The sequence below is a fragment of the Morone saxatilis genome, unplaced genomic scaffold (assembly GCF_004916995.1).
Source record: "Morone saxatilis isolate NCDOM2014 unplaced genomic scaffold, NCSU_SB_2.0 Contig20, whole genome shotgun sequence".
NCBI classification, from domain to species: domain Eukaryota; kingdom Metazoa; phylum Chordata; class Actinopteri; family Moronidae; genus Morone; species Morone saxatilis.
The window spans coordinates 20,188,648-20,212,520 of NW_023339763.1; the positions used below are offsets into that span (position 1 = coordinate 20,188,648).

Below are 23,873 nucleotides of genomic sequence, written 5' to 3' on the forward strand. Positions count from 1 at the left end.
TTGTGACCTCAGTTAAAACCTTGACTTCCAATGACACAGTAAAGTGAATAAAAACAGAGGAATGGTGATGCCAGAGGTGAAAGAGGGGATAGTGGGATGAGACAGTGAGCTGCGAGGACACATGTCAAATTGTCATGTGAATACTATCATGAATGAGGTGCTTCCCCAGGGTCCCTTCCTCTCTTTCGCCTTTCTCCTACCTCTTCTCTTTCTCTCCCTATCTTTTGTCTGTCTCTGCCACTGTGACGTCACTGTCATACTCGCTGCCCCTCCGCTGCTCAACTTTTTCAAAGCGCTGCTTAAATGACATTCAATTCTGCAGCTATTTCACCTGAATAAAGATAAAGCCTGACGGGGTGTTGGAGGTATTGTCGCTGCTGGCAATCAATATGTGTCAAGAGCCTACAAATGCCAGGCCATGACGCAAGTTGTTTTGAACGTTTCTGTTTCTTTTTTCCTCCCCTTTTTTTTCCTCCTCTCTTTTCCTCTCTAGTTAACGGAGGGAGGCTAGATCCATGTGCTAAAAATAGCCGCTTCGGGGACTTTGATGATCATATGTTGAGTTCTGCATTGTGCATTCAAAAGTAAACAACGCTAGCAGGTCACCAGCACTCACACTGACGCCTGGGTCAATCGGCCAACTTCGGTTTTCAAAGGTCAAAATCAATATTTGTCTACATTAGTGTTATTCGACAACTTATAGAGAGACAGACAGTAAAACAATATTAAAGCAGGACTTTTTTCATACCTCCTGTAGCATTGACAGAATATCATCCTTCTTTTTCTGAAGCTGCAAAAGACAAGAACAGAATTTTTATCTGGAAATAAACTACAGTTTACAGACATTGTAGAAGAAGGTATAATATTTACCACATTCACCAGCTTAGTTTAACAATTTTTCACGCTAAAATTTGCTGATTAGCAATAGACATCAAGTACAGCTGAGACTGATGGAAATGTTGCTATTTACAAGGATACAGTCATAAAACTAATTTCATTGTCATTTTACAATTGTAAAAAATTCAGTTGTATAATGAAATTCTGGTTATAGTTTCTGTTATGCTATTCATAAAAACAAAACACTTATATATTTAACAGTTGTACACAGTAGGAAGGAAACTAACGATTATTTTCATTATCAATTAATCTGTCCATCATTTTCTTGATTAATTGCCAAAATATGGCAGAAAATGTTGACCACTGTTTCCCAAAATCCAAGGTGACGTCCTCAAATGTCTTACTTTGTCCACAACCCAAAGACATTCAGTTTATTGTCACTGAGCACTAAAGAAACCTGAAAATATTCACATTTGAGAAGCTGAAATTTGAGAATTTGGAAACTTTTCTTAAGCAAACACTCAAAACCTTTAAGTGATTATCAAAATAGCTGGTGATTACTTTAATAGTCGACAACTAATCAATTAATCAACCAACTTTTGCAGCTCTAGCACATGAAAATGGAGTGCTGAGGATGAATTAAGTGGTCTCATAGCCTCAGGAAAGAAGCTGTTCTAAAGTCTGGTGGTATGGCAGTGGGTACTTCTGTACCACTTCCCAGATGGCAGCAGGGTGGACAGCCTGTTGTTGGGGTGGGTGCTGTCTTTTATTATTTATTACTACTAGAATCAGAATCAGGATTTTTGGGAAGTAGATTTTCACTTACATGGAATTTGCTTTAGTATTTTGGTGCATAACAGTTAACGTAGTATGTGTAAAATATAAAAAAGTATATATGGTCATAAACTTAAGTATTGGGCAGTGATGGGGCTACAAATCACCAAAGTTACAACAATTCATCTTGAGGGGCTTCTAACGTTAACTCAGCTTGTTTCTTTGATAACTTAAGATCTAGACGTCTGATGACTAAAATCCTAAAATATAGTTAACAATGTCCAAGATCTAAAAAGTGTATCGTAAAATTTAGCTTAAAACTGGATGAAAAGTCAATTTATGACAACCCCAACGCATGCACAATGGGGGTATAACGGTATTGACAGGAGACCGGTGGACACACCATTACAGGAATAAAATTACAGATTTCTCTATAATAATGTAGGTACACAACTCAACAAAATATATAACCTAGGTCTAATGTTTACATACAGATGTTACATATAGCTTTAAATGGGTATGTTGCTGCGTTGATGGAAGTTTTTTGTTGTTGTTATGAATATAGGTGTGCCTTGAGATTTTGGCTTGCCCTTTGGTGCACCTTGGGTACAAAAAGTTTGAGAACCACGGCTCTAGGAACGTTGAATATCTGTGACCAGTTTTGCAGCAACCAATCCAGTAATGTCAATTTATGTCACTGGGGACCACGAATGTCTCTACAACGTTTCACATCAATTGAACCAGTAGCTGAGGTATTTTAGTCTGGACTAACAGACCAAATAAGAATATACGACAGATGAAATTGGTGTAAAAGTGAGTGCAAAAGAGTGCTCACCCTCTTCTTATAGTAAATCCTCCATTTGTGATATTCCTTGATCACCACCTCAATCCTTCGCTTCCAGTAGCTGCCCTCTAATACAATCGCCTGTTAAAATACCAAGCAGTTAACTGTCTGTACAGAGTGAATCATACAAACGTTAAATCTCATCAGTGTACAATAAAAAAAACAAATACACATTAATGTTTTCCCCCGAATTTGGAACCATGTGTAGATTAGAAAAGACCCCAACAGTCTGACTCTATTAAAAATACATCGCCTCCTGTGACAGAAATCACTTACTTCAGGCTTTCGGTGTGAATCGGCCTCCGAGCCCTCCAGCGGTGAGACAAACCCACACACTGGGTTCTTCCTCTTTTCCACATCTAAATACAGCAGATACAGAGCAACATAATCAACAGTTTTCCAGCTGTTCGAAGAGAAAACATTTATTTTCTTACCATGGTGTCTTATTGAACGCAGCTTGTGGAATACTGTTCAATTCTTTATTTATGTTTAGTTGTTCTTCTCTTTTGATTCCTTGTCTAACATATTGTGAGGCGTTTGGCAGTAATGTCCTGCTTCATTATTAATGGAGGGACATTAAAGAATATGCATAGAGCAGAGAGAAGAGGTGGAGAGAGGTGGACTTACACTGAATGAACCAAGCTCTCCAGATGGCGTTGTTCAGACGGATCTTATCCCTCCACAGCAACCGCAGACCCTTGAAAGACTTCCACTTGGGAGAGACTATCTTACCACTGCAAAAAAACCAAACCAACCCAAAACCAAAAGGCACAGTTTTGTCAAATTTGTGTATTTTTTGTTCCTTCCATTTAAATAAAAATGCGACCAACATTAAAATAAGATTAAATGAGATACTCTTTAGATGAAATTGGACGGAGTGGAAAAAGAATCAGTAACCTCACCCCTGTGGGAAAAGTGTCCTGATTTTGACTAATAGTGCCCAATCAGCTTATTCACCAGTGAACCAGCGACAGGCTGTTTGCACTTTTTTCCCAGTGTCCCTCAGCCTGCTGAGTGCTGAACAGAGGCCCCCTAATGTGAGGTGCTCGGGGAGTTGCTAGGAACCCAGGAGGGGTGTTTCATTTTCAACATACTTTTAATGGAGTGACATCGGTGCACTTCACACACTCCAAACCAGCAGACAGCATGTTACCGAAAAAAACAACCTTTTAGGAGATAACAATTAACAGCAGTCTGGTTAATGACAAATACTGTGCAGCAGAGGAGCAGGTTGCTCAAATACACTCTACCTGCTGAACATGATACTGTATATACATTACATATATCACTTAGATGTGAAAAAAAGCATACAGTTTATGTTTTCTGTTTAAGTTCTTTATGTCAATGGCCCTGGCTCAGGGCTTATTGTGCAACTTTCAACAAACTACATAAATAATACAAAATTGACACAGTGACTGGTAGCAGAAATGTGGTCTTTGGGCCAAAGGTTGATGGCAACTCTTATAAACAAGTTGTTAAAGCAGGATTTAAAGACGTCCCTGCAAGAACATGTGCTTTCTTTTCATGGTTTGCTCCGTCACTCAGAAAGAAAAACAGATTCAAAAACAGGGAATAAAATGAAAACACTGATTTTGATATCTCAGTTTAAAACCCCTGTGTGTAATAACTGATGATAATAAACACTAAAATAAGAGTGGGGTTAAGTCAAAGAGGCTTGCTAACTTAAAAAAAAAAAACCCATATAGGCCAGAGGCATCACTTGAGGATCTTCTCTCCTTTCCCTCAGTTACACTGTAATAATTGCACCGCTGCCAACCAGAATCAAAGTCCAGTTTTCAGTGAAGATTTTCCAAGCTGTTGCACAAGAGACTGCAAAATCCCTCTTCCAACACATCCAAACACATTACAACCCAACCCTAGTTTTAAAAACACACATCTTTTATGTGGAGCTCCTCCTGTACACTGTGTAGTTTGTGGCTTATAAAAACATGTAAATCATAAACTACACCAAAAAATGGCCTACAGGTTCTTTTTTCTCTTTATTCTCTTTATTCATTTCACTTTTTAATATGTGGGGCACCATTTTATCTGAAATCTTCAATATGAAAATCACTCTGGTTTATAAGATCTAGATGTATTATGATGCATGCGCGCTTCTAATAACTTTTATGCACTTCCATTCCTGCAGATAAAAAGAACTGGAAATAAAATGGTGCTTCTAGACTCATCTGTAGGTGAGTAGGTGAAGTCTGCTCATTTGACCCACCTGTAGGCCAGGGACATGCAGTCAAACAGGCGGGTCAGAGTCGGGTCGATGCTCAGGCTCCCGGAGCTGAGCGGGCCGTACCGGTACGTCTGGCACCACGTCCTGTTCACCGTGTCAAAGTCATATCTGAGAGAGCCGCCGCTTCTCCTCCTGCGCGGCGCGGAGTCGCTGTGGGGCGACGACACCATGAAGTGTCCGCTGTGGATGACCTGGCTGCGGGGGATCGAGCCGGCGGACGCTCCGGTACCGGCCGCCCGCGCAGGTTGCCCCTCCGCCTCCGAGTCCGAGTCCGAGGAGTCCTGGAGCTGGCTCTGTCCGGCTGAACAAACTCTCCCTTTGCCCGCCATGGTGCGCTTTAATTCAGGGTCGGCTGTCCGTCAAACTGTGAACTTTCTCCTCAGCTGACTCCCCCGCCTCCTCCTCCTCCTCCTCCTCCTCCCTTGTTTTCTTCAGATAGTCCAATATTTCCTCCAACAAGTGCCGCTTGCTAACAGCAGTGAGGGCCCTCATCTGTCAGCTGAGAGACAACTGTGTCTGTCCACAGCTCTGACAGTGTGTGTGCACTGTTGTGTAAGAGCTACTATCATTATGTCAACTTCCTCCGGAGGTAAAGTCCTTCTAGCACCAATCACTGACAACTAATTATTAATAGGACAACTCTAGTAGGAAATGTTACAACAATTATGAAGATGGTTAGTTTTGCTGCTGATGGGATTTGTTGTTTAAAGTCCCTCTTCACTCAGAAATGTGTTTTTCTTCTTTCACCCAGGGGGGTTTCCAGACTTTTTTAACTGGGGTGACACAAGTGGGGCACTGGCATTACGCAGGGGTGGCATCAAGTATGTGTCTCAGATTTCACATACAGATTGCAGAGTTCATTCAAATACACAAGGTGAAAATAACATATTTATACCACATGCAAAGTAGGGCATGTTTTTTTGCCCTAAACTGCATGGTGGGCATGTCTGTAAAGGGGAGACTCACTCGTGGGTACCCAAAGAACCCATTTCATTCAGATATCTTGAGGTCAGAGGTCAAGGGATCCCTTACAAAATGATAATGCCAGCTTTTCCATCGCCCAAACTTTGGAGCGTTTTTTTAGCCCCCTTCCCGACATGCTACATGACATGATGTATAAGTTAAGTTTTTTTTTATTAAATACCTGTGTATTCTGTAATATAATGTAATGCACTTTCATTATACCACCCTCTGTTGTAAAATTAAAATAAATGATATATACGTATATATATTATATAAAAGAGGGATCACATCCCCTTTTTAGCGTATACTAGCTGTTACCATGAGGCAGACGGTATACGGTACCATCCCTCTGGACCAACAGGGCTCAAAGATCATTGTGCCTACCAGTATTTCACCGCTGAACAAACTATGAAACTAAATAACTTGGTGGTGAAAAAGAATAAAGTTGAGGTGTTTCGTCTACTTTGATACAGCTATAGTGTCATTTAAAATAGTTCAATATATGTATTAGTTTGCTGATGGGCAGTTGTTAATAAGGACTTCTCTGGGCTAATTACAGGTTTTTCAAACAAACCTCAGTCTTGTTTTTAGTTGATTTAAACAGCATGGTTTTGCAGAATGTAACTCACTCTAACCAGTGCAAGTTTCATTTTGATATCTGACCCCCCTTTCCCCAGTTGACTGCCTTTTGCTATTACATTTTGCATGACCTCATTACTTTGATTTTGTGTATACATCACTGCGTGATAGTATTTTCAATATATTGCATTTGTGTATTTGCATGGTGCCACACATATTTGATTGAATCTGGAGATGTGCACTATATCTTGCTTGAGATGTTGCACTCGTACTAAATATAATTTAAAAACATTTTAGTGTTGCAAGTCCTTATGAAACACAGTATCTACTGGGACTCAGAACATGGGCATTAAAGCTGTGTGTGTGTGTGTGTGTGATTGCTTGTAAAGACTATTTTCCAAGGTCACAGAAGCTCTGACAGTAAAACATGCAACTTATCCTTTTCTTTATACTTTGACTCTTAAGTATTTTAAGATCTGAAGACCCATATCCAATCCTTAATCATATACACATGTTCAAACTCTAGCTTACACTTGCTTTTCTTAAGGTCTGACATACATAAGTTCAAAAGTGTTTTTATCAGTAACAACTGGTGGTCCGATTCTGACTTGGCATTAAAAAACAACCATAACATCATCCATTAATATTAAACTGTTTTATTGGACACTGATCTTCTATTCACTGAAGACATGCTGATGTGTGCCATTCAAATTTAGACTACACACATTATAGTCTGTCAGTCACATTAGTATTAGTGAACATGAACTCCCTTATCAAAAGCTAAGCAGGATTGTCAAGTTATAAAACCAGAAGCAATAACTTAACTTAAGGAGCTTTATGTTTTGCCTTTACATCTTGACACATTGTCCCTTTATTGGCTTTAGGACAGTTGAACATTCACAGATACTAATTGGACCACATTAAACCACTGCAGTTGAGACTAAAAATTTAAATATATATCTTATAATGATGGTTTCTGCACATTGTCTGACCTGCATTGTTCATGGCCTTCATTATATTTCATTTAAACTACCTCCTTTAACTTACAGAAAAATATAGTCACATTTTAAACAAAGGGAACACATTTGCAACATTTCACGTTGTATTAATGTGACAACCGCTGGCAACATGGCTGACAGACACCAATGGCAGTATTCATCAGTTGCTTTAGAGTGCCAAAGCTATCAATCATTCAATAAATCAGTGCCGCCTTTAGTCTGATCATGGTCTCGTCATACCTCCAACTTTGTTGTTGAGATGTGTGTTGAACAAAAGTGAAATTGAGCTTATAGCTAACATTAGTTACATTTGACAAAGCCTACGAGGTCTTCCAGGAACTTAATATACTCTTGATGCTCGATGGCCGTGCTCAGCTCCATCATTTCATCGGCAAAGGTGTTGTCCACCCCCCGGTCGGCCAGGAAGTCCATCAGGTGGTCATACAGGGCCTGGAGAACACCACAACATTGAAGTTGTTTCCAGTTAAAATGATTCATGTTCACAGGTATCACTGGCTTCAATAACTGTGTTGTGTATGAAGTTCTGATTATCTTCCGTTTACTCAAATCTTACCCAGTCCAGAGAGTCTGTGTTGAGTGTATAGCTGGTCTCCTTCCAATCTGAGTCTCCCTCAGGCTGGAAACTGACCTCACGAATGGCAAAGATGTCGCTCTCCTCTTCTCCTTCACCGTGGCTCATCTATGAAAAGCAAATCACCGAGTTACCAAACTGCTGCCAATAGTACACATCTGATATGTTCTTCTCTGTATAAGTCAGTGCAGTCTATGCTTACCTCGTCTTCAGGAAAATGGCAGTCAAACACCAGGGAATGTTTTGAAGCCTGTTTTGTCACTTCAACAACAAAGTTCGGTGATGACACAATTTCTGGCTGTAGAGAAACAACAGGATTATAATCTTTTTAATGTTCATTTTTTTAATGTTAACAGTCAATTTCTATTTCAAACACAATTCTGCTAGCCAGTGCAGGTACAACTGCTTACACACACGTCAGGTTTGTTCTAACTCACCTCTTCTTCTGCTGACTTCTGCTGTCCTTGTTCTGCCTCTTCCTCAAAGTTAGGAGGAATGCTGTTGTTGACATTGAATGTGACAGTGACTCTGAAAAAAGAAGAAGACAGATCCAGAGCTCATTAGTGTGCCCAACAGTCAACAAGGATTGGATAACAACCATCAGTGCCAGCCTTACTTCTCTCCAGCAACACTTCTTGTGAGTTTTGCCTCTGTGCCGTTCATCTCCAGTTCCCATCCTCCAGACATCTTGGGAAGGCTTTTATTTTTCTGGATCTTCCTCTCCTCTTTGATTTCATCAGACAGGAATTCACCAAATGCTTTGTCACCTGTTTAAAAAAGTACAACAGGGTGTATTATGTAATTATGACAGAACGTGTGTAGTGGAAATTCAAACTTTCTTGTGCTGCAGAAACTGCAATGCAAGTTTCCTTAACTCTGCTTTGGACTGTTTCATGGACTTTAACTGCACGCAGAAAGCTTTTCAAGGCAACCTTCCCCCTAAAACCTCCAGCTGGCACGCCTACGTCAAGGCTGCATTCCCAGGCTTCTATACAGTGCTCTTGGTTAGATAAATTTATACCAAGAATGGGGTGCAAGTAACCCTTGTTTTCATCAAGCAGCTGACCATTTTCTCAATAAATCTATTAGTTTTTTTGTCCAGAAAATGGCAGAAAATGATATATTTCTCCGTAAGCCCAAGGTGGAATTCTCAACCCAAAGATATTCAATTTACTGTCATAGAGGACTAAAGAAACCAGAAAATATTTACATTTGAGAAGCTGAAATATACTTTTTTCTTAAGAAATAACTGAAAAAAACTGCTGGCATTTTATGTAATAGTTGACAGCTAGTTGACTAATCTTTGCAGCTCTACGTAAGAGCTTCCACTCTTATATTAGCTTATGCCCTGCCAGTGTTTTATCATAGGTCACTACCACACCAGTACATACAATACAATGCTGCCATGCTTTTGTTTTATTGATCCATTTTTGGGCAATTGAAATAAATGAACTTAACTGTTATCAAAATAATATGCACAACACAGATGATTAACTTGGTCTGTTCCCCTTTAAAGACTGTTACTGTGTAATTAAGTTACATCAGTTAATAAATATAAGCATCATTGGCTATTGAAGGTGCTTCACATCACTTCTTATCAGTCTAACCTGGACACTTAACATGTCATTACACATGTCAACACATACCACACAAAATCAGAACTTCTTTGAACCACTGTTCTGTTTTTATTGTAGTTTCTATCATCTCTCTCTTTGATTTGCTCTGGTGACAGCTGAACGTGTTTCAAGGTGAGTGCTAACTAATGCTAGCTGCCTCCAGTGAGAGGATGAACACGTTATTTTCTATGTCGGAACTGTGAGTGCTGAATTCAGTTCCGACAGCAAAAGACTCAAATTATGTTGTTATGTTGTGTTCTGTTGTGTTTAGAGGTTTAAATGTGTTGAGAAATAAAGTCCCATTGACGTGAGGTCCTCTCTGTACAGCGTGTGGCTCTGTCGCCATGCAATACCGGCTGATACGAGGGAAGCTAGCTAGCTCATTTAAAAACTTAAGACATCAAATGTCAACTTACCTTCCGTGTGAAGTCCTCCACATCCACACGATACCGAGGGGTTCAACACTTTCGAACTAAACAGTTTTGGCCTGTATCCTGACGAGGCTCCGTTGTTATTCAGCATCCAGAGGGACCGGGTGAAGGGCCGGGTTGTTGCCGAACTAGGAGAGCGCAGTGTCGGGCAGCTGAGCGGCAGAGCTCGGGCTGTGGACGTGGTGGCTGAAGAAACGCGAACAGCGGCTCCCACCGCACGGACAACGGACTTGAGCATGACTGTGTAGAAATATTAAGACGTGTACGGACAGAATAAGTTAGTGTGACCGGCTAGCTCCCCGTTACTGCTGCTCCTCCAAGATTACAGAAGAAAACACGTGTGGAAGGACACATTGACCTCTCACAACTATGACCTCCGCACCGGAAATAATACTTTAAAAGCGAAAAAAAGAAACTAAATAACTGTCGGTATCTAAACAAATCCTAAACATAGCATATAGTAATATAGTTTATGGCATAACCTAATCAAATTAAGTAATATTTATGTTTTAAAAGATATAAGTAATAATATGGTCACAACCTATGCGACAGCGCCCCCTGTGGCTCAATAAAGAGGAAGGTTATACAGTATGTATCTCTGTATTATTGACGATTTTGGTCAGATATAAAGAACTGGATATCACTTAAGATACATTACATTTCGACTTTTGGCCTATTTTCTTTAATATGGATTATTAAAATTCACCTATTTTCGACATTAATATGATCATTCTTATTGTTAATATCATATCCACTGTAGCAAATGGAGGAAGAGCAAGCCCTCCTTCTGGTGTTTTTTAAAATAACTTAAAATATTTGTTCTTGTCTCTAACAAGACTGTATTCCAGTGAAATAGCACTAAAGGTTTGTGGGGACATTTTATGCTTTTTTTGCATGCCCAGAGATGAAGATTTACTGTCTATTTTTTATGTTTCTATATGTTTTTATTTCTATGATTCCCCCACTGTTTCATGTTTATTTCATATATGTATTCTCCACAAGTTCCTGTATGTTTAACTAAATCTGTCTCTTTCTCATCATTCCATGTAAAGTATGTTTTAATGTAATGAGGTGAATCAGTTGCCTCATTACGACATGAAGCCCTGCTGCCAGAAGATGGAGCTGTTTCCAAGAACCCCACTTTCATGTGTTCTTTCTCAAACAATCATTTCTTTAGTCATTTAAAAAAAAAAAATGTAATTAGAATCACTGGATGGTTGGCCAGCAGGTTCATGCATTTCTGCATCTTTCAGGTTTTGTTTCAGTTCTCCTCTGAGAGCACTGAGCATCACCTGGGTCACATTACTTTGAGGCAGAGGTCCTCAGACAGTGCAGTGGAGTGTGGATGACCTCAGGAAAAATGAAGGAATGAATATGGTTTTTGTTGGGAAAATAAACAAACAAGAGTTTGGTGATGCTATTGTGCTGACCTTTAATTCATTAAAATTCAACCTTTTTATTTTAGTAATTTTGGTTCCCCTGTCATTGTTAATTGCTTTGCTGCTCATTGATTGCTAAAGACTGTGGTGTGGGGGAAATTTTCTTTAGCTTCTGAAGGGGGACATGCCAGAAAAATAACCACTGTTGGTTGAATTCATCAATACACTGCCTGTTAATCTGATCTTGCATAGTTTGGAGATGTGTCATGTAACTAAAGATGGCTAAATAATGGCTGTATTGAGGAGTGACTGATGCTTTCCCTGTACCTCTGAATCTTTACTCTCAACAAGCAGAGTTGCTCTCTGAGACAGTGACTGGATTTTTATTAGAAATTATACCAATAGTGGTTATGTAAGACTACAAATTATATTAAATATACTCTTAATAAACTCATCAAAGACATGCATTTAATCTTACAAATTTCATAACATGCAGCTCTTAAATGGTCTTCTTTTCCTCTGTGACTGAAAATAACTCTTATAAAGCACATGGGCAGTTCGATCTGTATGAGATCCAAACACAGAACATACAACCTCTTTGTTACAGTCTGACTACTCTCTACAGCAACCCCAGATGCATTTGGTATTTTTAAAAGTTAGAAACTGGTAAAGTTATTTATTCAGGTAACAGTGTATATTTTACAATCCTGAGTCCAGTGTAAAAAAAAAAGACAAGAGGGGCATCCATCCTTTTCCTCCACATGGTGATGATTCTACAAAGTATGGAAGACCTGAGTGATCAGATCATTAACTATAAACTCCATGCATTGCATACATTTTTTGTCAGCATACATGTGTGGTTAGTCTGCCTAGAGGCTGGAGAATAAGGCATGCTGTTTCTCCTGATATGCATGTGTTTGAGGAACTGGTGATACAATCATAGATTGAAAAAAGGCATGCACGAGATAACAGGATGAGTGCTGAGTGTAGACTAATTATCAAAGTGAAATCATGTTACTGTGACGTAAAATCCTCATACTTTAACCCACGTTCATAGATTTAGACAAATTTACTGTCCTTGCATATATAAAACCCTTTAAGACCACTTTGTATAAACCAAAACCTACACGGTGAGGCTCATGACAAGACTGCTTTTCTTAGCTTCTGAGAAGCCAACATTACAGAGGTGAACACGATGAGATAAGTGAGTCAACTCCTCACTATTATTCAAAATGTGCTGAAAAGAACAACCACTAGTTAGTCTACTATAACTCTCTGAGTCTTGTTGGGTGAGTGGCTTAAGAATGAATAAGTAGAAGTACAATATTTTGTGAAATTAACATATATAGAGTTAAGTAGCAATCTATCGAGTCTGATTCGATTTTTAAGAAAGGATGAATAGATAAATCATATCAGCCCAAGACATTGCTTATCTGAACTCCTGTGAGTTTCTGTGCTGTTAAAATGCATGCAAATGTTGAAAGAATTGATGCATGACACCTCGAAAACACTTTTTTTAAGCGTTAAACAGATGGCCGAATGGCAAGATGAAATACTATCAGGCAGAGGGAACAGAGTTAATAAAATCTGAATGACAGTCTTAGAGGAAGTCAAAGTTGTGAGGCCTCAATGTGCAGATTTCTGCTGCAGTGACATATGCCAAATGCTTGTCAACTGGGAGGTAGTGAAATCCAGAGAAGTTTACTACAGAAAAAATTCTCTGTTCTGATTTGCATTTGTATGAAATCAATAAGTGTCTTTATCCAAATTCAGCTTTGTGGAGAGAATCCATTTTCCAGTTTTACTGTCACTGGGAGATTCGAGGAAGGTGTCCTTGCAGAGATTTACTGCAGTCCTGTTTCTCTGTTGGTTAGCTCTTGGTGGGTCGGAGTTTGCGGCCGAAGTACTCTGGCGCTGCATCCAGCAGCCAGTCGGCGTCCACCAAACACAGGTCTCTCATGTAGCAGCGGGAAGTGTGCAGCAGCTCATTGAAGACCACGTATGCTGGCTTGGCCTGGAAAAGGACGGAGGAGGGGTGGATGGCCACAGGCTGGTGTGTGTCCAGAGCTAAGTAGCTGCCGTCGGGTTGTAGCTCCGCTGCGTTGACGAACATCCCGTGGGCAAGGCAGCGGCGAACGTTCGCCGTGTCGGCCCCACACGACCCCAGCTTCAAATTCAGCTGGTAAATAATGAAGAGCAGGACATGTTAGCTCAAAACTATTATCCTATTATACTACTATTCCACAACTAGATATCATGATTACCATCTCCTGCAACATAATGACACTGTTGGCTGTTTTCTTATTTACACCTTTGCAACAAAAAAAAACCTGACAGTACTCATTTTTCTACAGTACCTCTGTGTCTCTGTTGCTGTGCCTCGCAAACAAAAACAGTATTTTATTAATGTAATCCGCGCAAAAGATGTACAGACGTGGAAAATAAACATTCAGCAGAATACAGTATTTAACTCAGGTAAAGGCTGCACTGTAGCAACAATACTGCAAGACACTTTTAAAGAGAGAAACTTCAAACAGACAGTGACAAGATCGAAAAAGATTACAGAGAGTTATTTTTAGGATATTTATTATTTTCATAGCTACAAATGATGTGAAGTAATAACTTTGAATTTTCCTGCTTAAGCAAATAAATACTGCAGATGTACACAGCTGTAGCAATCTTTCATTAATGGTTACAAGGTAAAGGTGACAATGAATTGTGATATTGATTTCAGGTGATAATGCCCAGCCCCACACAGTATTCATGAGGATTTACACATGCGTACCTTAAGGCAGATATCTTTGAGTTGCGCCTGGACCTCTTTCACCAGACCCATGTTCCTGCTGTTGACAAAGTTCTCCCGACACCACTCCTTTAACAGTCGACACATACCATATTAGAAGGTTGCCAAGCAACATAATTTGATGTGTGGATTTTGCTTAGCCACATACTTTTCCTCCCCCTACTCATTCAGCTTTACTCACCTTGTTACCGCTGACTTTCTTGAACGCCCTGTAAATGTTGAGCAGTGTCATGTGGTCTCCTTCGCTGGAGCTGAACTTCTTACGAGCAGCCAGCACCTCTTCCCGCCGGGCCGGAGGGTTGTACAATACAGTGTCCACTGACAGCAGAGACACAATGCTCAAAATCTCATCCGAGCAGGAGTAGTCGGGGGACAACAGGATAGTCTGTGAGATGGAGCAAACAAGGCAGGGAAGTATTGCACCAAATTCTATCTGGGTTATGCGTACCCGTGTGTCAATTTGTCAGAACCACAACAGTATCAGTATCTTTTTGTGTAATGCTAATGCATTTCCAAACATCTTTTACCTTGGCATATCTAGGCTCCAGAGGGAAGCTTGCCATCTTCTTGCCCAGAGCAGTGAGGAAGACCTGCCCCTCCTTCCTCTCCACAGCTCCCAGCAGCTCTAGGTGCTCCACAGCAGAACGGACGGCCTCTGGGATAAAAACACAACAGGTTACTACGACCTACCGAGCCTCCGGGATGACCAGAGGTGTGTAGTGATAGATGATCAACTGCATCTTACCTGGAGAAGGCTTGGACATGAAATCAAAATTCATCACATCTGGAATCCCCAGAGCCATGAGCTGCAGCATCACACCGGCTAAGTTACACCTGCAGCACACACACACACACACAGGAAAAGGAACAGGAGAACAGGCCATTCAATCACACTGACCTAAATAAATCACCATGTGGGAGGGATTCCTGCAGATAAGCACATTTTTGTATTATCTCTATGAATAGAAAGGACTGCGGTACCTCTGGATCTCAGGCACCGTCATAGGGATGAGGTTGTCAAATTCCTGCTCAGTGTAGAGACGGTAGCAGGAGCCAGAGTCCTCCCTGCCGGCCCGGCCCGCTCGCTGCCACGCCTGGGCTTTAGAGACCCGCTGCACTGCCAGCACCTCCAGCCCGCTGTCTGAGAGTCACACAGCACATGTACAATAAGACAACACATATTGTTTGTTATAAATATAAAGCATTGTTGATGTTGCTGTTTGGAGGATGTAATTATATACAGAAAGTATATGTATAATATATAAGGTGATCCCTTGACTTTTCATCTAGCACCACCAGCAAGTCAAAATTTCTATTTGTCCAGGCTGTACTGTGCACAGTGCAAATTAGCAAACGTTAGCATGCTAACACGCTAAACTAAGATGATGAACATGGTAAAAATTACACCTGCTACCCATCAGCATGTTAGCACGAGTTGCTGATACCCACTTTCCCACACTTAATATATAATACATATATATCAGCAGATCACTGTATATGCTCTCTACAGTCAGCGGTGGAGGAAGTAAAAGTACCAACAAAATAATATGGAAATGACTCCACTGTAAGTAAAAGTCCCGTGTTCAAAATCTTACTTAAGTAAAAGTACGGAAGTATTATCCTTTAAATATACTTAAAGTAGCCTATTAAACAGTACCTGATAGTAGTACTGATATATTAATATATAGGACATTATTAGGTGGATAAAACTGATACTGATGTTAGAGCAGCATTTTGCTGTTGTAGCTTGTCAAGGTGGAGCTACTTTTAACTACTTTATATAAAGTTAGTCCAGTGGTTCCCAACCTAGGGATCGGGCCCTTCCAAAGGGACACCAGATCTGAGGCGTGGTGAGATGATTAATGGGTTTGAAAAGAAGAAAAAAACAAAGTTCCGCTTCAGCTTGTGTGTGATTAAAAAAAAACTTGCTTTCCCCTTTGTCTGACTAATAAAGGCACTAGTCATTATTAGGTGTTTCATGAACTTACCTGGATTGAAACGTTTGGCCTTCACCATCCCTGTGTCTATGACGTATTTGATCCCAGATATTGTAACTGACGTCTCGGCGATGTTGGTTGAGAGGATGACTTTCCTACACCCCTGAAAAAGGCAGAAAGAACCACGTTCTGCATGAAGCATACGATAATATAAAACTGATGCATGTGGCTGTACAGTGATGACAGAACAAGGCACTATTGTGTGACACTTCTGCAGTACAGCTAAAACAATGGCAGACGTGTCTTAAACAGAGACACAGCTGAGAACAGCAGTGCCACAGTGTAAATATTCTTCCTGCGTGCTTAGTGCTGCCTTTACCTTGGGAGCTGGCTGGAAGACCCTGAGCTGCTGTGCTGGGGGCAGAGATGCGTACAAAGGGATAACAACCATGGGGCCGCAGCCGTCGGGCAGATGCTTAGCGATGTCCCGGCACGTCCGCGCCAGAGCCTCGATTTCCTCCTGACCCGTCATGAACACTAAGATGTCATGGGACGGAGGTGCCTCCTGTGCACAAAACACAAAACCGCGTTCTGTTCCAGTGTCAAGAAGAATCAACACAGCTCAGTTTCGCTAAAGGGACAGAGTGTTCTTGGGGATTTGATTTAAATACAGCTGATTCCACATGAGTGATTAAAGTAGATGTCCCTCCACAGATATTGAAGACTACCTGATGGATCTGGAAGACGGAGACGAGTGCGGCCTGCAGATAGTCTGACTGGGCCTGCTTGGTGTAGTAGATCTGAATGGGATGCTGCCTGCCCTCCAGGTAGAGTACAGGGGACTTGTTGAAGTACTCGGAGAACAAATCCACATCCATGGTGGCTGACATCACTATGACCTGCGCAGGTTACACAGAGGAAAGAAGCTGCACTTTGGGATTTGGGTGTATTTAAGGAGATGCTCAAACAGATCAACAGAGCAGAGGCAGAAAATGAGCTTATAGGACTGAATGTAGGGGAGGCTTTTTATCTCACGAGCAGACGCAGCGAAAGGATTAGCCTATGAGAGTAAAATATCTGTCTGAAGTCGTCCTACCTTCAGGGGAATCTTATTAAGTTCTCTGCGCCTGCGTTGAGCAGTCTTAACCACGCCGAACAGCACATCAGTGTGCACGGTGCGCTCGTGAGCTTCATCCAGGACCACCACAGTGTAGCGCAGCAGTAAGGGGTCTCCGATGGCCTCGCGCAGGAGCATGCCATCTGTCATGAACTTCAGCTTTGTCTCAGAGGAGGTGACATCCTCAAAACGCACCGTGTAACCGACCTGAAAAGAAGCCATTTATTAGAAGAGCCAAGACTTATGAAGTACTGATATTACTACAGCTAGTGAAATGATGTTTATTACAGCACACGCACATACAATGGAGATTTGTATTATTATTAAGCTGCGGATTAAAGGTTCCCTGTAGAGTTTGTGTAGCATCGTGAAGCTGGTTTTTTGTGAGTGGATCCTTGCTTTGTTCATCTCGGGACAAGCCCACATGCGGGTGACCCAAAACACATCCCTGCTTATGGTTTCACATTACATACATAGTAATGTGGCAACAAAGGCAAGTCTGCAAGCTAGTCATAGCAGTAAACAGGGTTGAAAATATTCAAGCTTTGCAAACGTTATATGAGGAAGGAAATGCATTCATCTTGAGTTTTTTCCCTCCAGGACACACACAGTGAGATTTGTTGAGTAACAATGAATGTAAACAGGACTTAAGTTGGTTAACAATAAAAAGCCTAGATTTCAAAGACTATACTAAACACTGGGTATGTGGGATGTATGTCTGTGCATACCAGCTTGCCGAGCTGTGTCCTCTTCTCCTCTGCCACCCTTCCTGCCAGTGAGATTGCAGCAACTCGACGGGGCTGAGTGATGGCAATGACGCCCTGTCGTCCGATGCCGGCCTCATACAGATACTGGGGGATCTGAGTGGTCTTCCCAGAGCCAGTCTCCCCTGATGCATTTGGAAGAATGGGTGAAGTAAGAAAAACAAACTCAAGTTAGAAACACTAGAAATCTGTTGTAAATGACAGGATTTCTGAGCCTAAATGCCAGACCACTCACTTATTTAGTTGGGAAATGAATTCAGGCTATAATAACTGAAAGAGTTTAAAAGAAAAAGAGATGTGTAGAAATGCACCAACTAGAAGTGAGCTGTACCACATTACAGCGCTGACACCGTGGCTCTATGTGAGAGTGCAGCAGTGTCAGCTGACCGGCTGGGAGCACTGTACCTATCAGAATGGCATTGTGAAGCTGTCTCAGTTGGGTCAGGAGCTGAGGTTTCGCCTGGTAGATTGGGAGCTGTTTCCTCTGGACGTCTATTGGAGTGGTTGCATTCCCCTTTCTAGGCAGCAGCATACCAGGCTTATTCCTATCGAGACGGAAAAAAACGGACCCCGGCTTGAATCTTTTAGCCGGAGGAGGGTCGGGGTCGTGGGGCATGGTCTAGAAGAAGGGACTGTGGTAGCAAAAGCTTCGCGGCTCTTTCTGGAGACTCTTTTAATGTCCGAAAGAAACGACAAAAAGTTTTCCCGTGCTCTCTGACAGACAAGCGAGCGTCACTGCGGATGTTTTGCTACCTCTGCAAGAAACGTCCCCACGTGGTAAACGTCGGCGCAGGCGTTTGACGTCACAGGTTCTCTGTTGAGTTTAACCCGAGTGTGGACTGTCAGGTACATTCACTGTCTGTGTACACCTCCATAGACATATAAAGATGTTTATATGTCTGTCTATGGCTGGGCGGGTGTCATGGTACATGTTCAAATCCCACTCTGGGACTGCAATGCTATTTCTGGTTTCTGAAATAAAACTCATCTGCCCTTATGGAAGATTTAAAATGCCTAGTTAAAAACGTATTGAATAAAAAAAATAATAAAGTGCAGTGTTCTTTTTTGTGTATGTTTTTACTGTGTACATAAAAAAAAAACGTGCTGAAATGAATTTCCATGCCACATTAAAATCGAATCACAACATTCAAAACAAGGCGTAAAAGAGTATTGCATTTCTGTTTTGTCCAGCAGAGGACAGCATGGACCTGGCAGTAAGAAATGCAAAGCACGGTTTCCCTGAAGCTCCAGGAACTGGTCGTGGCTGTGAAGGAATTTGAGCTTAGTGGCCACACAGGGTATTGCAGCTTGCGGGATGACACGCTGGACCAAAAAGCTTTTTTCTCATACAGGAATTGAAAAAGAAACGTGTTTGTTATTGGCCTGAATTTGATCCATGCGAAGTCAAGCCATATGATTAAAATATTTTGTCACATTTATGTGTGCGGGGAGCCAACAGGCAGTCTGCCATTTGGATGCCCTGAGTGTAATTGCTTTTTGATTGCATACACTGAATAATATTTCACTAAAACAAATCTAAATGGCAGTAAAATAAATAATATTCATGACATCAAGCACACAGGCGTCAGTCAGTATGAGTCCTTCCTGATGTGCCCTCAGATTCCTGGCGGACTTATATAATAACACATATAGACATCTTTCCTTTTAGCTTGTTCCTCGGTCAGCAAGTGTGCTGTGGGTGTAACAACAACAAAGCAGGTTTTTCTACTTTGTCCTTAAGCTAAGTCGTCAACTCGAGTTAACAGTCAGCTATCTGCACCATGGTCTCTCTGATGTTTATCTGCTCTGTGTGTGTTTCTGTTTGTCAAGGTTATTAGAGTTTATCAAAACTAAAACTGAAACTAATAAAAACTAAACTAAAATTAAACATTTTTGAACAATACAAACTAAACGGAAACAAGCAAACTCACTCAAAAACTCAAACTCACACAAATTAGTAATGAAAAATGCAAAACTACAATAACTGATGTGTGTGTGTGTGGAGCTGAGCTTTGCCCCCTGTCCTGCAAAGGAGAGCTTTAAATGACAGCAAAACATGAGAACATTAGTTTCTGCGCCCTGTATATAACATCACTAGGCTGTTTTGGTGCCCCCGTATGTGATATACATGTATGTAGCCGTGGTGCTGGTCAGCCAGCATGGCCGGCAAAAGTCTCAAATGCATGCTCTCAACCGGCCCGGATCCGAAGCGTGAGGAACTAAAAACTTTTCTGAAAACAATTGCAGGTGTGTACGCTGGTTGTTGAAAAACTGACGCTAAACTGAATTGCTAGCTCTAACTTGTATGAAAAAACAGTATGAATAAAGGCTAAGTTCCATTAGTTATTGACTGTCTGCACTTTTAAGGGATGGGCTGTGCTGCAGGAAGCTGCACAAACAGACACTTAAGAGGGCTAATTCTAATAAGTGTTAATTAGTGTCAGCACACTCATATTAGGTAATCTCTATGGTAGATTTCTGAAATGTAGCACTGTTTGTGACAGTTGACTGACAGTAGTCCTTGCAGACATCTTTTATCCTGTTCCATTGTACCAGTCAGTGTTTATTTTAAGCTAACACTTGTTAACTAATTAATTCCACTGGGTTTGAACAACTAACGTTCATTAGCTGCCAAAAAGATTCCTGAGTGCCTGACTGTACAACTCCTGTAAGTCACAGTGAATTCAGTTAAGAGGATCTATTGGGAGAAATAGAACATAATATTAATTTGAAGTTTTCATTATGTGTATAATCACCTGGTTGAATATAGGAATTGTTGTGTTACCAAAAAACACACTTTCAAGTCTGCCATGTTGAACAATCATGTTTCTACAGTAGCCCAGAACAGACAAAACACACACTGGCTGCAGATAGCGCCTTTCACAAGTTTCATGGCCACCTTAGTTTCTCCTACAAACTTCACAGCCTGTTCTCATTCCCAGACTGTCAGATACAGACGTGAGCAGTGTTCAGGTAGATGCAGTCTGCAACTTGACTGCTAGATGCCACTAAATCCTACAGACTGGTCCTTTAAAAACAAACTGAATGAATTGTCATTTATTTAATTATAACACAGTAAATGCGTACATAACATTCCAATACATATCACAATGTCAGTAGTGTGATATGTTTTTATTTAGGCAGTTTAAATCTTCCATGAGTTTGGGCCCTAACAGAATAAAGCTCTCGAATGTGTTGTTTATCTTTGATGCTGCCACCAGGGGGCAACATGGTGAGTTTACTTCACAAACACTGACTGCAGTCTGTGTGTCTGTTTTATATGGTCTGTTTACAGTGTTTATTTCTGATTCCGATAAGCCTTTTGATGCTGGATTTAGCCTACTGCTAGGCATGGTGGACTTTAATCTGTCTGGAGGAGACCACAGAAATGTCTATAACATATCCACTTCAACATATAATAAAAACATAAGATAGCCATTTTTGACAGTAGTCACAACAGTCACACTAAACAAATACAAAACCCGTTTTAAGGAAACACTATTTATAACTGCAAAACCAACACCTTATTCATGGATACTGTAAAATACAAAGGCAAGATAATTCACAGAGGTATGCAATGGGAATATTTCAGTGAACCAAGTGATTATATTTTGAGCCTCAAGAATTAGTGGCTCATGATGTGAAATTTAAAGCTGTTATTTAAGTATATATATATATATTAATGCCCTAAATATTTTATGCTCTTGAGCTCCACATACAAAAAAAATTGACAATAATGTTCTAATGTTCTGCTTTAATTAATAGCAATACTATCACCTTCTCCTGCCCCTAGTCAGCGTGTCAACAGTTCTGTTAAGCAACAGCATTTACATCCAGAGCCACGGGGAAGAAAATGTCCTTGAATTGCTCATATTAAAACCTTCCCACTATAATGGTCCAGACAGTGCAGCACATGCCTACATAGCATCGTGCAACCAGGGCATGACATGTGAAAACAAGTCAAATTTTAAGGAAACGGCTCATGTACCAACATGTTCTTGGTAGAAGCACAGGTTAACACACAGGAAGTTTTGAAACTAATGCTTTGTAACTTAGCCCCATCATTCTGTAGAAAATGTTTCATTGCCGAGGAAGAGGAGTGTAGTAAACAGCACTCGAAATTAAGGATGTCCTGTTGTCTTGGGGACAATAAAAGTAGCTCCCTGGGAACAAAGATACAGTGTCTGGGACAATTCTGAGACAGTTGAGATTAGAAATATATCATTACAAATGAAATTACTACATTTATGCATTTTGGTATGTATATGATTTTAATTAAGAGGTAGCATTGGCACAAGCTCTGGGCTGCGTCACACGTATATAATATATTATAATGTAATTCATTCCCATGTATGCTGCTCAGAGTTCAAGGCTCTTCTGCCAATAGTGCCGGGGTCTCTCCCTCCCCTCTTGCTGTGTTCTTATATTTTATAAATATTTACATATTTTGTTTGACTTTATCCCTCACACTTTGCCTCCGGGTCTTTGTAAATACATATTTACAAACTAAATACATATTTACAAACTATAGGAGAACTCTAATCCAGACCTTCTTTCTCACTTGGGATGTATTGCCATTGCAAGTTGCCACGGTCCCCAGAGGAGGACTCCTAATAACTTTTGCCGATCCCTTGACTTTTCATCTAGCGCCATCAGCAGGTCAGAATTTGTCCAGTACTTTGGTGTACTCCCAAACACCTGAGCCTCGGCTGTACTGTGTGCAGTGCAAATTAGCAAACGTTAGCATGCCAAGACGCTGATGATGAACATGGTAAAAATGACACCTGCTATACATCAGCATGTTAGCACAGATTGCTGATCCCCACTTTCAGCTCTGTCTCTGTCTCACGCTGCCCCTTCACCCAAATTACTGAAAATATCTTCTCACTTATTTAGTGGCACCTATCCACCTGTCCATAGTTTTGAATCTATCTGTCCAGGTTTTTGAGATATTCGGCCCTAGAATGTCTGCCTCCACCTTTAATACTAATAATGTGTGGTGCTCACAGCATTAGACGCGCAGTTTCTCCCTTGAAGGGTCTCTCACATCAAAACGCTAAGAAACTATATAGTTTGATGACATCATGAAGTATCATCAGGATATCAAAACAATGTCACATGACTTATTTCCCTTGCTGTTAAACAACCACAGATGAAAATCTACCAGTCGTCGCTCAGGCAGAAATCATTTTCAGGGACAAAGTAATGTATTGAAGTTTTATTCATGCTTAGTCACTTCCTTCCTCCTCCACTGTCGCATCTCGTGTTTTCCAGGTAATTAAAGGCAGTATCTGCGGTTGCACAGTATTAAAGGACACGCCTACTACGTGATATGCCCTTGAAACTGTCGCAGTTTTTAAAAATTGTTGGAAACGTGTCGGATAAAGTACACAATTCAACAAAAAAATAATCCACAGAATTATAGGACCTGGGTCTAGAGTTCAGTGGCATCTAGTGGTGAAGTTGCAGATTGCGAGTAACTGAACACCACTCGCATCTATATACCTTGGAATGAGAACGGGCTGTCAAAGGTGTAGAACAATACGGTGGTTGCAAAACTTGCAAAAATCGTGAAAGGCCCTATATACTGCCAGTGTTTGGTTTGTCCACCCTGGTCTAATGGTAGACTACATGGAAGGCAACCTGCTCCATCTGTACATAAAATGTCTTATTGTAAGGTAATTATAACATGAACATGATTCCTATTTTCAAGTGATTATACACTAGGTGGAGGAATTTGGAAAGAATGCAAAAAACTGGCGATAACAATTTTTTCTAAGAAAAATATAAAACCTTGGCTAAAAAAAAAACAACAAAATGGTAAAAGGTGTGGGCCCAATTGCCAAAAAAAACTACTTTTTTTTTTTTAAAAGGGAACATGGAAATGAACAAAACAGTTATGGTGGGTTTTCCCCAGGGTAACATTTAGGAAAATTTCCTAAATGGGCAGAAATGGGATTTAATATAAATTTTTTAAAGGGCTAATGGTTTTTT

General features: G+C 40.7%; 3 protein-coding genes across 5 annotated transcripts in view; all 3 read right to left on the minus strand.

Annotated features, from left to right (window-relative positions):
• LOC118331564 (carbohydrate-responsive element-binding protein) overlaps positions 1-5,095 on the minus strand; it is a 20,038-nt gene extending 14,943 nt beyond the window's left edge. The window contains exons 1-5 of one of the 3 annotated variants that reach the window (XR_004796888.1): positions 4,683-5,095; positions 3,083-3,189; positions 2,732-2,814; positions 2,447-2,536; positions 749-790 (exon numbers count right to left, since the gene is read on the minus strand). Coding sequence is in view for 2 of the 3 variants with exons in the window: in XM_035666599.1 (XP_035522492.1) it covers positions 749-790; positions 2,447-2,536; positions 2,732-2,814; positions 3,083-3,189; positions 4,683-5,029 (669 nt within the window). In the remaining variant the exon portion in view is untranslated. The remainder of the gene's footprint in view (positions 1-748; positions 791-2,446; positions 2,537-2,731; positions 2,815-3,082; positions 3,190-4,682) is intronic. The other 2 variants (XM_035666599.1, XM_035666598.1) reach the window with 2 other exon arrangements.
• Positions 5,096-6,882: 1,787 nt separating this feature from the next.
• c1qbp (complement component 1, q subcomponent binding protein) lies at positions 6,883-10,253 on the minus strand. The gene is made up of 6 exons (XM_035667020.1): positions 9,865-10,253; positions 8,449-8,599; positions 8,270-8,360; positions 8,035-8,130; positions 7,815-7,940; positions 6,883-7,690 (listed from the first exon to the last, which is right to left on the minus strand). Exons 1-6 carry the CDS (start codon positions 10,115-10,117, stop codon positions 7,541-7,543), a joined length of 867 nt encoding a protein of 288 aa, XP_035522913.1. The 5' UTR covers positions 10,118-10,253; the 3' UTR covers positions 6,883-7,540.
• A 1,451-nt stretch (positions 10,254-11,704) lies between these two features.
• Positions 11,705-18,741, minus strand: dhx33 (DEAH (Asp-Glu-Ala-His) box polypeptide 33). Its single transcript, XM_035667030.1, has 12 exons — positions 18,285-18,741; positions 17,844-18,004; positions 17,095-17,322; positions 16,727-16,897; positions 16,378-16,563; positions 16,050-16,161; positions 15,043-15,202; positions 14,807-14,895; positions 14,589-14,716; positions 14,243-14,446; positions 14,044-14,130; positions 11,705-13,437 (listed from the first exon to the last, which is right to left on the minus strand). The coding sequence occupies exons 1-12, from the start codon at positions 18,493-18,495 to the stop codon at positions 13,129-13,131; spliced, it is 2,046 nt and encodes a 681-aa protein (XP_035522923.1). The 5' UTR covers positions 18,496-18,741; the 3' UTR covers positions 11,705-13,128.
• Between the last annotated feature and the right edge of the window lie 5,132 nt (positions 18,742-23,873).